The sequence below is a fragment of the Zootermopsis nevadensis genome, unplaced genomic scaffold (assembly GCF_977971745.1).
Source record: "Zootermopsis nevadensis isolate Lab colony 2312 unplaced genomic scaffold, Znev_1.0 Znev_ptg000007l, whole genome shotgun sequence".
In the NCBI taxonomy this organism is placed as follows: Eukaryota; Metazoa; Arthropoda; class Insecta; order Blattodea; family Termopsidae; genus Zootermopsis; species Zootermopsis nevadensis.
In genome coordinates, this window is record NW_028259139.1 from 291,933 (window position 1) to 305,177 (window position 13,245).

Genomic DNA, 13,245 nt, shown 5'->3' on the forward strand with positions numbered 1-13,245 from the left:
TAATACTATAAATATTTCGATTACGCGTATTTTTCAAAGCCTCTGCTTCAAATTTTCCGTGTCTGGATTAATTTATAAGATCATATGAATGTCTGTCCTTTCGTGTATCGTCAGTTCCCTTGCAGTTTTATAATCAGCTTCAATAAGGTAGTTAATGAGCCCAGACACATGAAGAGCGACGCATTTCTCTTCTGGTGCTAACAAAACTTTGTTTCCTCCTTCGCTCTCCGACTCGCAGCTTTCGTTGGGCCGTCCCTAGGTGACAATGACGATGATCTTACCGGTGCGTTGCAGGTCGACATGGGGTGCAGGTTCACGTGTGTGGACAAGGCGCTCCACATCTCGTTCTACCACCTGGGGCTCATCGTCGGACGACACCCGGGTTACTTCCTCATTGTGCCGATCCTCCTCACACTTCTTTGTGTCACCGGCTTCCAAAGGGTCAAGTACGAGATGGACCCGGAGTACCTCTTCAGTCCCTTGAGCGGGGAAGGCAAAGTGGAGCGAGCCATTGTGGAGTCTTACTTCAAACCAAACTACACCAGCAGGTTCAACGTGGGTCGCATCACCAGGCCAGGTAAGCAACCATAAGATTAGCCCCTCCAGTTTGCATGTCTACCCTCCTACACTTAAGCAATCACGGGTACTTCGGAAAGAAACGCTTTCGAGCAAGAATTGCGCGTCTATTTTAACTAACTCACGCGCTTGGATCTACGTGCGGTGCCTGCGGCGTTTGTCATTTGTCACTAGTACTACCAAAACTAATCTGTAAAAGGCGTCTTCCAAGTTATGCCTCCACCACGTTTGTATCTGCTCAGATATAAACAAAAACTGTTGGAAACTTTGCACATTATTTATAATCCGATAATCTTCAAAAGTCCTTCTTGTTGCGATGTTTCATTAGTTGTAGCCAAAAAAAAAACTTCTCGAACGCGCTGTTGTTTTACGTTTTACAAGAATCTAAAAACAGTTGTTTATATTTTAAAGAACTGTTTCTGAAGTAACCACTGGAATCTTACTGCAGAAGCTACCCTAGTGGCAAATGCAAATTAACGTTCCAGGTTTAATGAAAATAAGAAGTCAGTTAAGACGGCAGACATGATAAGCGTAATTAACTCCATGAGGCAAAATCCCTCCTGATGAAACCAGAAGTGTAGGCTAAGCAAGATTCCTTGCGCCAGGGCGATTCGGGCGGGTGATCGTGGTTCCAAGACACGGGAAGGATATGTTGAAGAGCGAGATCTGGCACGAACTGCGGCTGCTGGACCAGTTGATCCAGAACGAGACAGTTCACTGGGACGAGGAGGAGACGTTCACCTACCGGGACGTGTGCGCGCGGTGGGTGGACGAATGCTTCCAGAACGACGTGCTGAACCTCGACTACGTCATCGAAGAAGTCGAGAACCGGACCCTGAACCTCACGTTCCCCATCATGTTCAACCCCGTGACGTGGGACGCCCACGCGTTCCCAGTCTACTTCGGGGGCACCGTCGTCAGTGAGGACGGGCTCATCATCAGCGTGCCCTCCGTGCAGTTGGTCTACTTCGTCACCGCCGACACCAAGCGGCAGGATGCAAGGTGAGTCACTGACTGACATTCTTGAAAAGCTCACAGTCGCTCAGCTGGTAGAGAAGCTCCCTCCCAGCCCGTTCCAGTTCTTCGGAAGCCTCCTTCCATATCCCGTCCAGTTCATCGTTCATTAATCATCCTAGCATTTAACGCTACATAATACGAGCCACTTACAGCTTTGCTGAATAAAGCAGAGTAAACGCCCACAATCTACCGCGTCTTCGTTTTCTTGGCGTGCAAAAGTGCGCGTTTCAATCCTTAAGCGGCGACGGTAAGACAGAAGAACCTTAACCAGCTGGCTCGCGCCAAGCGTTCGCCACATTCGATACTTAAAGCGACCATCCTGTTACCAAGTCGAGTGTTCAGCTCAACGTTCCGGCTTCCTTACCTCGATATCAATTACTCCAGTGCATAACAAAATGCCCGCCCGCTATTCGACCTTGTCCTGAGGTTAACACGATCCGCATGCTCGCGTAATTCTTCGAGTTCTCTCTTCCTTTTTCAGGCCTTCTTACCAAGAATGAAACTCCCTTGTAACATACTCTTTGATCTGACCACTCTAATAATTCCGTTTATACAGAGACCTTCATCCCCAAGCATTTGGTTCGGTTTTGGTGACAAAGTAAACAAATACATCGTTGCTCCGAGTCACTGTCCACTTCAGCCACTCATCGCCGTCGGTTTGATGTATGGACACCCCTGTTTCTTGCAGAGGTGCAGCTTGGGAGGACGCTTTCCTGAGTGCGGTGGGGCGAGCCGAAGAAAACCACGTGTTCCGCTACATATCCACTGCCAGGTTCGCAAGTCGAACTCTGGACATCGAGTTGGAACGCAACACGCGGACCGTGGTGCCGTACTTCAGCACTACGTTCGTCATCATGGCCGCATTCTCGATGGTGTCGTGCTGGATGGCGGACTGGGTCCGCGCCAAGCCCTGGCTCGGCCTCCTGGGAAACATCTCCGCGTGCATGGGCACCGCCGCTGCCTTCGGCGTCACCATGTACCTGGGCGTCGAATTCATCGGCATCAACCTCGCGGCGCCTTTCCTCATGCTCGGTAAGTGCGTCGCCTTCCGCTGTACTTCGTGTCGGTCTGCGCGAAGTCCTTCTTCAAGATATTCCCCGCCTTGCGTCTCATTACTATCCTCTTATCAATTAAAGAGAAATCTTTGATGAATTATTAATCGCGCCAAATGCGGTCGATATGACACGACGTCTAACCCGTGGCCTCGCTGTAAGTACGACCTGAAGGACATTGAAGGTGGCGCCAGTGCCTTTCTGAACGGCAACTGAGTGAAATCGGACAACCGCGGCCTGCCCTCTCAGTTGCTTCGGATTAAAGTTAGAGTCGAACCAGGGACGTCGTTCGTCTTGGAAGCTCAGTTCCTCCAGCGTGACTTTGGCGCAGTCCAGTTGCACGTCGCTAAGAAGCCATATTGACGTGAATGCACGTAGCACCATCCAACGGAGTCCTTCTTGACAAACTAACAGTCGCTCAGCTTGTCAATAAATCCTGTGTCTTGGAGATTCATTCATTCACCTTGCTGAAAAAACTCCACCTACAATTCCTTTCTTGAAAAGGATGAATCCCAACCACATACAAGAATTTTCTTTAAAAATTAGTTTTAATATTATCTTATCATTCGCGCCTGGATCTCCCAAGTAACAGTTTTCTTTCTGATTTTGAAACCAAAATTAATGTGTATTTCTCATCTGTGGTCACAGATTGCTATATGATCGTGCCTTTGTTTTTGTTCGAGGCAGGTCTCAGCAAAGGGAAAGGAAGAAATGTTCGTTGTGCATTGCAACTGGCAGCGGACAGCCCCAGATAAAGTCCTTTCACATTCGCTTAAGTCGACTGCTCCTGTTTAATTCTTGCTTTTGCTACGTGACGTAAACTGCACTTTGCTGACACGCCCCCCCCCTTGCAGTAGTGGGGGGGGGGAAATTCTATTTTGTCCTCAGTGATCAACTACTTCAGAAGTTTCAAAAGCACTTTAGCGGAAAAATGAGTACAGATTATAAATGCAAGATAATCGGAACCCACTCCTGACACGCACAAGGCAAAAATTAGTTAAATACTTAATTATGATGAAAAACTTAGGGCGGTGAGTCCGGAGATGGCTGTCTTCTGGAATGAGGCGCCGTGTGCTCTGGTAGAACTTCACCAATTTTTCAGAGGCTCCTGCTGCCTCCATTTTCAGGGCGATGTCTGCTTCCAGGTATCGGAATTGACGACACGTTTGTGATGCTGGCGGCGTGGAGGAGGTCGTCCGCTCAGCTGTCGGTTCCGGAGCGAATGGGCCGGATGCTGAGCGAGGCAGCCGTGTCCATCAGCATCACCTCCATCACCGACATGATCAGCTTCTGGATTGGCATAATCAGCCCGTTCCAGTCCGTCCGCATATTCTGCATCTACTCTGGTGAGCAGCAACTACCAACGTCGTCATTATTCGCCTATTTGACGACAACTTATAGACTTTGTTGTGTTGCCTGTGCTGGAGAATTTTGAGGGAAACCTCGGTCACCGTAGCCAGTGAGGTTAGGTTAGGTAGTAGTAAGTGAGGATAATTCCCGATTACGAACACACCCGAAATCCCCCACACTCGCACACAGAGACTGTTGACCGCGAAGTATTTTCCCTTGTTCAGGTTTCGCCGTCTGCTTCACGTTCATCTGGCACATCACATTCTTCGCTGCCTGTGTCGCCGTCGCTGGTTACGCCGAGCGCAAAAACCTACATTCCATGATCTGCGTCAAGGTGGACCCCGTATCCAAATCTGGTAAGTGCTTATTATGTCTTGTTACCACGCACCTGAATTCTCTATTGTTCTATATTTTCATCCGTAATTATTGTTCATTTGTAATCACGAAATCTGCCATTGTTCGAGGCTAATTATTGAAACAATACGCGACCTTCACTCAAGATGCAAGATTTGAGGTTTTCACGGCGGTGAGTCGCAAGATGGCTGTCTTCTGGGTTGTTGCGCCGTGCAGTCTGGTAGAAGTTCACTGACGTTTCAGTGAGGTCCCTGCTGTCTCCACCATCAGGGCGATGAGTTATTTTCTTCTATGCGATTGGTAGAAATGTACCCTCAGTCGGCGCGAAGACGTTTTCACATGAAATTGACTTTAAGATCCATGCAAAGCATTTGAAGGGTTTTGTTCAAAGCTAAATTGCGTCTCCAGATCGAATCTCATATGAATGAAGAAAATAACGCTCAGTGCAAATGTAGTGATGTTTTACGCACCGGAGGGCCGTAGTTTCTTAAGCAATACAATTCTTTAAGGTTTATATCTTAATTGCATCATGCTTGTGTTCCTCAATACAATACTTTTATTTTCCGTCGTTACACAAGCTTATTGTTAAAATCATATAAAATTTCACATAAAATTGTTACATTTTAAAATTGACGACATGTTTCGATATACAATTCTATCATCGTCAGGTCTATCAAAATTAAAATTAAAATCTGGTGTATCTGTTGCTCTGCTTATATTGCTGTACCAGTACTTTCCGAGTTTACCCTGTGTTAAGAATTTAACGCAACTTTAAAATCCTGTAAACTAAGCGAACTAAGATTACACTTCCCCATACTTTTGAGCGCAGGACGTGAAATTGTAGGTCGAATTCATAAACGAAGGAAGTTGACGCTGGATTGGTTTAATGACCTTCATAGCCTCCGCCGATCCGGAAGACAACTGATAGTCGGATATCTCCTCTGGTGGCGGAGAAAGTGATGCTTGCGTCATAGCGGACGTGAGCAGGCTCACACTCGCGAGCATGAAGCAAATGCAGCAACAGATGGGCAGAGTTAAGACGCGGTGAAAGCGAACGCTGCCCTCCGGCAAAAAACAGACAAATCTCAGACCGCGCACGTAAGAAAAAAGCAAACACCGCTCTCCTATGTTCAGAGAAACCAAATACTGCGTATTAGTTCCGGCACTTCTCCGCCTTTGACGTTAAAGAAGACAGGAGGAACTACTTTCTTTGTTCTGCCTGTTCAAATCTTTCACAACGCACAGCCATTACATGACGCAACATTACGAAATACCACGTGTAGAACATTAACTTCTTTTTGTGAGATTTGAGATTCTCGCGATGACAAATCTCGCTTCTGGTCTTCTGGGACGTCGGTAAACACCTTAACATTTTAGATGACGACGCTACAACACCACAATCGATATTTTAATAAGTCTGAACTGATACCTTCAAACACACAACTTTTTCTCCTTCAACGAAGTTAGCCAAACATTAAATGTTGAAATCATACCAGTTTTTTTAATCTGGGTTACGTTTTTAAACCCAGAACAAAACGAGTCATTGATTTATTCATGTGGGTTTTGTTGTAATTTAGGGTCGGTAGACCTGGTAACCGGAGATACCACCTTCAAGTGTTCTATTTAAAGTCTGATACGAGGGCCGTAGATTTTGACAGAAGTTCGAGTTTTCGATTACTATTGGCATGAGAACGTCGACGGGATTTGCGTACTGAAGTAGACAAGGACACCAGCCACATTTGGATAACATGTGTACCTCCCTCCCAGTAAAGAAGCAGGCCGGGACAATTACTAGCGATACAATTAACCCTTTGAAGCCGAAGATCGTCTGAATATTATTTATGAATTCAGTCCGTACCGCGAAGAAAACACTACACCTCACCATTACGAAAATCAGCTGGTTAACCCTTTGAAGCCGAAGATCGTCTGAATATTATTTACGAATCCAGACCGTACCGCGAAGAAAACACTTCACTTAACCATTAGAAGTCGAATCAGGCGGTACCACATAAGATTTAACAAAGAACATCCCGGTCAAAGCCTTAATAAGCCACATCTTAAGTTAACGCAAACCCTAAAAGCAACTCTGCAGTTTGGCCGCGAAGTATGTCATAACTGCATAAACAGAAAGCCAACTCTAGAAATTTAAAAACGAGGAGTAACTTACTCTGGTACCCAGTAGAAAAACAATGGCGTGTCTTTGGGATGCTCAACCGCGGGATGAATTTTCACAAGCGAAAAGAATGTTGGAGAAGCAATTACGTTACCGAAACCACTACGGCTCGAGGGCGAAGATTCATCTGCTGGTGGCCGTAAGGCCAAGGCAAGACCCGGAGCGAGGGATAAGGAAGGATCAAGAAGATGGGTAACGCTCCTGAGGAAGATGTCAAACGGAGGTACGTACTCGCCGTCCCACGTCCTGATTTGGAACAAACCGAAATGACAAGAGCTGTCAGCAGAGACCGCTTTTAATTTCGAAACATTCGCTGACCTTCAAATTGCGCTGTAGTCTGTGAACCAGGGGGTCTATAAGTCGCTAGCAACGAAGTCACAAGAGTCAACCCACACCCGCTACTTCTGCAAATTAAACGCAATAATTTCACTGAGTTAGCTCTTCGCTGTCTTCCCCTCTCTCCCTCCCACGAGCGTACTTGTAGCAGTCATCCGGGCTCGGAGTTACTCTGCGGCACGTAAATCTAATAGACCAGAGAGCGGTTTAGGCCAACCTAATCTCGCAATGGATGACAACAATCATCTGCTCCGCTGACAAGCTGCATTTGAAGGCCGGTTATTGTCGTCCCCGAGTACTTGAATTTTGAACGGTTTATCGGCTATCCTTACATTCTGGTTCTGTCCTGATTTGTGATGCCGAGACATGGTCATGTACTTTGTCTCTTCTCTAGACCAACATCCCTACTAGCCCTTAAGAATGTTTCTGTTATCGCCCAACATATTAATATCATCGGCATAGACCGACAGCTCCAGACCAATAACATTGCATTTTCCGTAGACAAGAAATCATGGCTGTACCGCAAGTTCTGTGTGGGAGGCCTAGACCTCGATGACCCAGATAACCCAAGGGATAACAAGGAACATTGCATCATGGCCTATTTCCGCGACAACATGGCGCCGTTCCTGAGTCGGTGGCCGGTGAAGGTGGTGGTCATGACGACCTTCGTCTGCTACATTGCCGGGGCTTGCTACGGCATCTCAGTCATGGAGGAAGGCCTGGAACGGCGTAAACTGTCACGGTCGGATTCCTATTCTGTGGAGTTCTACGACCGTGAGGATTTTTACTTCCGGGAGTTTCCATACAGGATCCAGGTAACGTTATCGACAGTCATTAAAAGAAAGAAAGCCCATCTTTCCAACTTGGGTTCTCCCTTCATATTAAAAACACAAGAAAGTCATCATCTCAGACAAGATCTCTGCAAATCTCACAGAATGTACAAGAATACATGACATCACAACCCATAACACACACACCAGTAACGAAAGAGATATTTCATTTTTTTTAAATTTACTTCCGTGTTGAAAAAAAAGAAGATGGTACAATGTACCACTGTGTAATAAATATGTTAAATGTCGACAGGTCATCATTAGTGGAGAATTGAATTACTCAGATCCAGTGATTCAAGCAGAAGTGGAGAATCTGACCCAGACATTTGAGAACACAACTTACATCTCATCTCCACTCTACACAGAATCATGGTTAAGATCTTTTGTTGGCTACGTTCGTCGGAACCAAGATTACCTCAACGTGTCTATCGATACTGAAGATGACTTCATCAGGACACTGAAAGAGGTGAGACGTAACTTTGTCTATGCTAATCAGTTACCTTCAGAGATCAATTATAGAAACCGAACGCCAATCTGCGCAAAGAATCCAAAGCATGAACATTCGAAGGTAAGATTTCAGGAATCAAATAATTGACCAAGACAGTAATTTTGACCTTCTAAGATCCAAATTCGAGAGATACGTAATGAAAATTTAACTGTTTTGTCAGTATAAGCCACACATTGAATGGAGCCCAAAAATGAAAATTACAGACAAAGGCTCTGATTAAATCTGATGTTTGCATCTACGTTCAGAGTGTCAAGAAATTTAATTTTGGTGTGCATCAGTCTACTGCAGTTCCTTTTTAGACAGAACTGTAATTTAACTTTTTCAAATCTACATTTTTTTTTTGGAGAGGGACAAAAATTGTATAAAAACTGAAGCATAATTTTGATTCCATCTACTTCTATATGAAATATATTTCTACACAGTGGACAGCAACTTTATGTAGAGAATTAGCGTTATCAATAGAATCACCGTTCTGTGCAGCGTCTGCGATCATGTCGGCTAGCAACAGATTTATCTGCAGTAAATGAACATCAAGACCAAAAATGTGTCCAAGGGCACAAAGAATGCACGTGTTTTGCCAGAGGCGCACCCTGAAACACTGTTTTCCTCGTTGCAGCTGTGGTTGTTTAAACCAAATCCGTTTTCCCTTGACGTGAAGTTCAACGACGACGGCACACGCATCATCGCGTCACGATTCCTTATACAGGCAGTTAACATCAGTGACACAAATGGAGAAAAAGAGATGGTTCGAGCCCTGAGGAACATCTGTCACCATTCACATCTGAACGTCAGTGTTTTTCACCCATATTTTGTCTTCTTTGATCAGGTAAGTATTTTACCACGTCAGTAGTTTTATTGGCAGTATTATTTATTTAATACTTCTTAGGACATCTGCGTCTTCAGAACTCTTAAGATTTGTCATTGGCCGACATGATACTATTAAAACGCCTATACATTCAAACAAAGTGTCTGAAATGCTTCAAAGTCTTCGTAGATTGTCAGAGATTCATTTGTTATTGTAACACCCCCCCCCCCCCCCCCAGAAATCTAAAACAGTTCTTTCGTTGTTGTCCCACAAAATGTAAATTTCGGACAGAATTATCTAAAAGATACTTTAAAAAGTGCCCCTGCTTATAATACCACCCCCTTTCATAAAATCCACACTTCTTTTTCATTGTTATTCCATCGAGATATTCGTCCTGCCAGAGAACCAACTCTTCGACTCCGTGTATGTACTCCGAGGAATGAAATTAAATCTCCTTCTCCAATTAAAATGTCCGTAAGCTTACGAGACTGTTTTAAGCTTTTGCTGGAAAAAAATTCAACCCCTTTCAGTTGCACGTACTGCGAAAAAGGCAGCAAAAGAACACGCCAGTTATTCCACTTTGCTCTCATTCACACCCCCGCAGTAGTTTTCTGACCGGAACGAATGATCTTGACGACTGCTAAACGTCGAGCCAGAAGATGTTAAGTTTCGCGTACGCATAATTAACTACGTGGAAATTGCCCATTTTTCTTATTATGTTCTTTGCCTCACTTTGAAAAAGTCTTTTTATATTTGTTGGCTGTTTGTACTTAAGTCGAGTCTGTGTACATTATTGGACAACTACAAATTTTTAATTACATTCACCTCCCCTGTCGCAGTTTGAACTGGTACGTCCGACATCCATCCAGAGCATGGTAATTGGCGCCCTCGTCATGATGGTGGTGTGCTTCATTTTCATTCCCAACATTCAGTGCTGCCTCTGGGTCGCCCTGTCCATCATCTCCATCGAGGCTGGAGTCGCAGGATATATGGCGCTTTGGGGGGTGAACCTGGACTCCATCTCAATGATTAATCTCATCATGTGCATCGGATTCTCCGTCGATTACACGGCGCACATATGTTACGCTTGTATGTCATCGCAAGGAAGCACCCCTGAGGAGCGTGTGAAGGAAAGCCTATATGCCCTAGGCCTGCCTATTATCCAAGGCGCTAGCAGCACAATCCTTGCAGTTATAAGCCTTGTCCTTGCAGGAAGTTACATATTCTTGGTGTTTTTCAAGATGGTGTTCCTTGTGGTGTTCTTTGGGGCAATGCATGGCCTCTTCCTTCTGCCAGTATTGTTATCCCTCTTTGGACCTGGCTCTTGTACGGCCTCCAAGAAGCGAAAACCATTAGACAAAGAGCCATCTGACACGAAGCGTCCTTCTGATGTGGAGAAAACATTCCCTCATCCATTCTGTATTCCTCATCCTTCCCTAAACCCCGTAAGCCACAGTAATTTTATGCACAGATGCACAAACGGCGAGCTGAAATCTTCATCACCAAAGCATTTTGCAAAACATAAGGAAGGCAATTATCACCCCAGGAATGTAGAGAATGAGGGAAAGCTGGGAAATTGCCCACACTTTGGCATCCCATTGCCAGGTCTGCCAAGTCATATGAAGATGTATAGTGGAGGAAAATATGGTGGTACATCTGGATCCTTGGAAAAAGATCTGGGATTAGGAACATCCGGAGAAGATTCTAGCGAGTCGAGTTCCAGCAAGTCCCAACGCCGTCTGCAGCAAAGGGAAGAGGCAGGCGAGGATTATGAACAGAGCAGACATCAAAAGGATGGCTGGCGGAAGTCACCTTCGGCCCGTCCTTCTGGAGCAGAAGTCTGCCGGGGAAGGCCACAAGAATTCCAGCCTCCACACCTCATGGAAGTATACGCCAATTCTGGATATCTTAGCGACGAGGGAGGGCAGCATCACAGGAGCCGGGACCGAGCCGCCGCGTGGAATAGGAACCGCCCACATGACAACTTTAGGCAATATTCACCTCGGTCCAAGTCTCAAAACAACCATTACCAACACCACCATTCACGCAGTGTGCCGAGTTACATAGGAGAAATGAAATTTCCATGACAAAGGAACAGACACAAGCCATAACAGATCAAAACAGTCCTACCAGTGACTTATCCCAGAAAAGGGCTACAGTGCGACTACACACAAATTATACACGGGGTTTACATGGAAAATGTGAAAACTAGCCGACAAGATCCACGGTTGCATTGCGAGAAAAAAACGCTTGCTCTGAAGGTCTTCGGAGTGTTACACAAATTAGTAACATCTTGCATACTTGGGAATGTCCCACATTTCTGCGCCTTAGCCTCAGTCTCAGGAAGATTTGCTGATTTCAGAAACAATAAAATGTCAAGAGATTTCTATTTTTGCACTCAACAGAGATGAAGTGGCACGTGGAACATATATAACACGGACGTTCATGATTCATATTAGGGTAGACAACCAAGGAGAGATGGTCTGGACAAAGCAAGAAATGTACATACAATTTTGGAAAGAAGATTGTGCCAGATAGTAGGACCTTAGAGAATTAGGTTGTGAGGATGTGAACTGGCTCAGTATAATGTACAGTTGTGGGTTCTGGTTTTAGCGGTGTTAAAACAGGGCCAGTTTTGATACCCACAACATGTGTTCTATGTTCCGATGTTGACAATTAAGCAACCGTCTGAAAGAAGTCATGGTTGGAAAGGGGGGGGGGGGCACTTGCCAGTCACAGGATGTGCGTACTGTACTGTATTTAAACACAGGTGTTTTGTATAAGCCAAAGACACTGGCAACAGTCTACATTAGAAGAGTGAATTTTTGCATCCTCAATTTGTACCTCATTTTCTCCTCCTGTACACAAGTTCCACCACGAGCCAAAACTGAAGTCATATCCATCTTCATAAGACCATGTTCTGGACTTGTAACCCCCAAATAACACACGAAAAACTGAAGCAGAACGTCTTAATATTTGGATTCTTGAATAACATCAGAACTCTGAATTCCAATTCAGGTAAGTTATTCTGGCACCAAGTTCTTTATTGGAAGGATGGAGACCAAAACTTACCCACTGGAACAAATAGCATTTAAAGACACGGCAGTGAACTGGGCTTGAGCGTTTGATTAGTTTTATTGCAAATGCGTACGTAACCGCTGAAACCGACGAGCGTCGTTCGCCGTCAACCAGCAGATTGACTTCTGATGACACTGTTGAAGATGTAGGAATACATTAAGGACCATGTCAAATAATTTTAAATACTTTTTTAATGAGGCTGCCTCAACCAAGTTAATTTCAGGACTACTGATGACAAAGGAGAAAACAGACTAAATTATTCGGTTTCTGAACCTTGTCCACCAGCTGATGTTATAAAATACACATTTGGATCATTTGGATCTATCCTTGTCTTCAGGTGTAGGCGAAGATGAGGGCAGACCTAGTCTTCAAAATGTGTATTTTATAACATCAATTGAAAAGGTCCAAAACCCAATTATCTAGATTGTACTGTACCATCGTCAGAATCCATCAGAAAGAAGACTGATGGTCTGTGGTTTCCTATTTGCTTGAATGCACGGAAAGTGATGAAAATATCTTGGTTATGACAATGAAACTAAGTAGTAAACCCCTGAAATGATGCTGTTAGTAATCAAAGCTTCACTTCACAAGTGTTGAGATATTTTCACGATGGAGTGCTTTGTGAATGGCCACAAAAGCAGAAATCCAACGAGCGTCAAATAATGGTGCACCTGCCCACACGAACCAGACTGTGCACAGTATTCCACAAATTAAAAAGCTTTCCTGCTCATCGCACAAGACCCCCTGTGCCTCATTTCTGTTCCCTGAACTTAATTTCACAGATTGAGACTTCATACTACGACGATTTATGACGGCTGTCTGCTAAACACACACCAATAAGCATTCCACACTAAAATGAATGAATACAGCGAATACCACGTATGCCAGCGCATCCAAATTGTATTTGAACAGAACCTGGTATAAGTTTCAGCCGACACCAAGTACACTGACTAAGCTCCGTCCTTCCGGCTGAATGCTGGTTGTCTGCTTGCTTCCTCACCCCCCTACTCTCTGCAAACAATCATTCTTTCATTTCATTATCATTAAATGCCTGAGAAGTTCACTTTGCTACTTCCCTTCTCTGGCTTGTCGTTAAATAAAGCTTTCACACGTATTTGTAACAACGCGGGTGGAAGGTTAAAGGTTTCAATAACATTACTACAAAA

At 44.7% G+C, this 13,245-nt stretch overlaps 1 protein-coding gene across 2 annotated transcripts in view; it reads left to right on the forward strand.

The window, feature by feature from the left end:
* Ptr (patched domain-containing protein) overlaps positions 1-11,838 on the forward strand; it is a 44,931-nt gene extending 33,093 nt beyond the window's left edge. For both annotated transcript variants that reach the window (XM_022083320.2, XM_022083321.2), the window contains exons 2-10: positions 295-577; positions 1,182-1,578; positions 2,282-2,625; positions 3,791-3,991; positions 4,220-4,351; positions 7,360-7,673; positions 7,942-8,154; positions 8,813-9,022; positions 9,841-11,838. In XM_022083320.2, the coding sequence (XP_021939012.1) occupies positions 295-577; positions 1,182-1,578; positions 2,282-2,625; positions 3,791-3,991; positions 4,220-4,351; positions 7,360-7,673; positions 7,942-8,154; positions 8,813-9,022; positions 9,841-11,088 (3,342 nt within the window). In that variant the 3' untranslated portion in view covers positions 11,089-11,838. The remainder of the gene's footprint in view (positions 1-294; positions 578-1,181; positions 1,579-2,281; positions 2,626-3,790; positions 3,992-4,219; positions 4,352-7,359; positions 7,674-7,941; positions 8,155-8,812; positions 9,023-9,840) is intronic.
* The last annotated feature ends 1,407 nt before the right edge of the window (positions 11,839-13,245 follow it).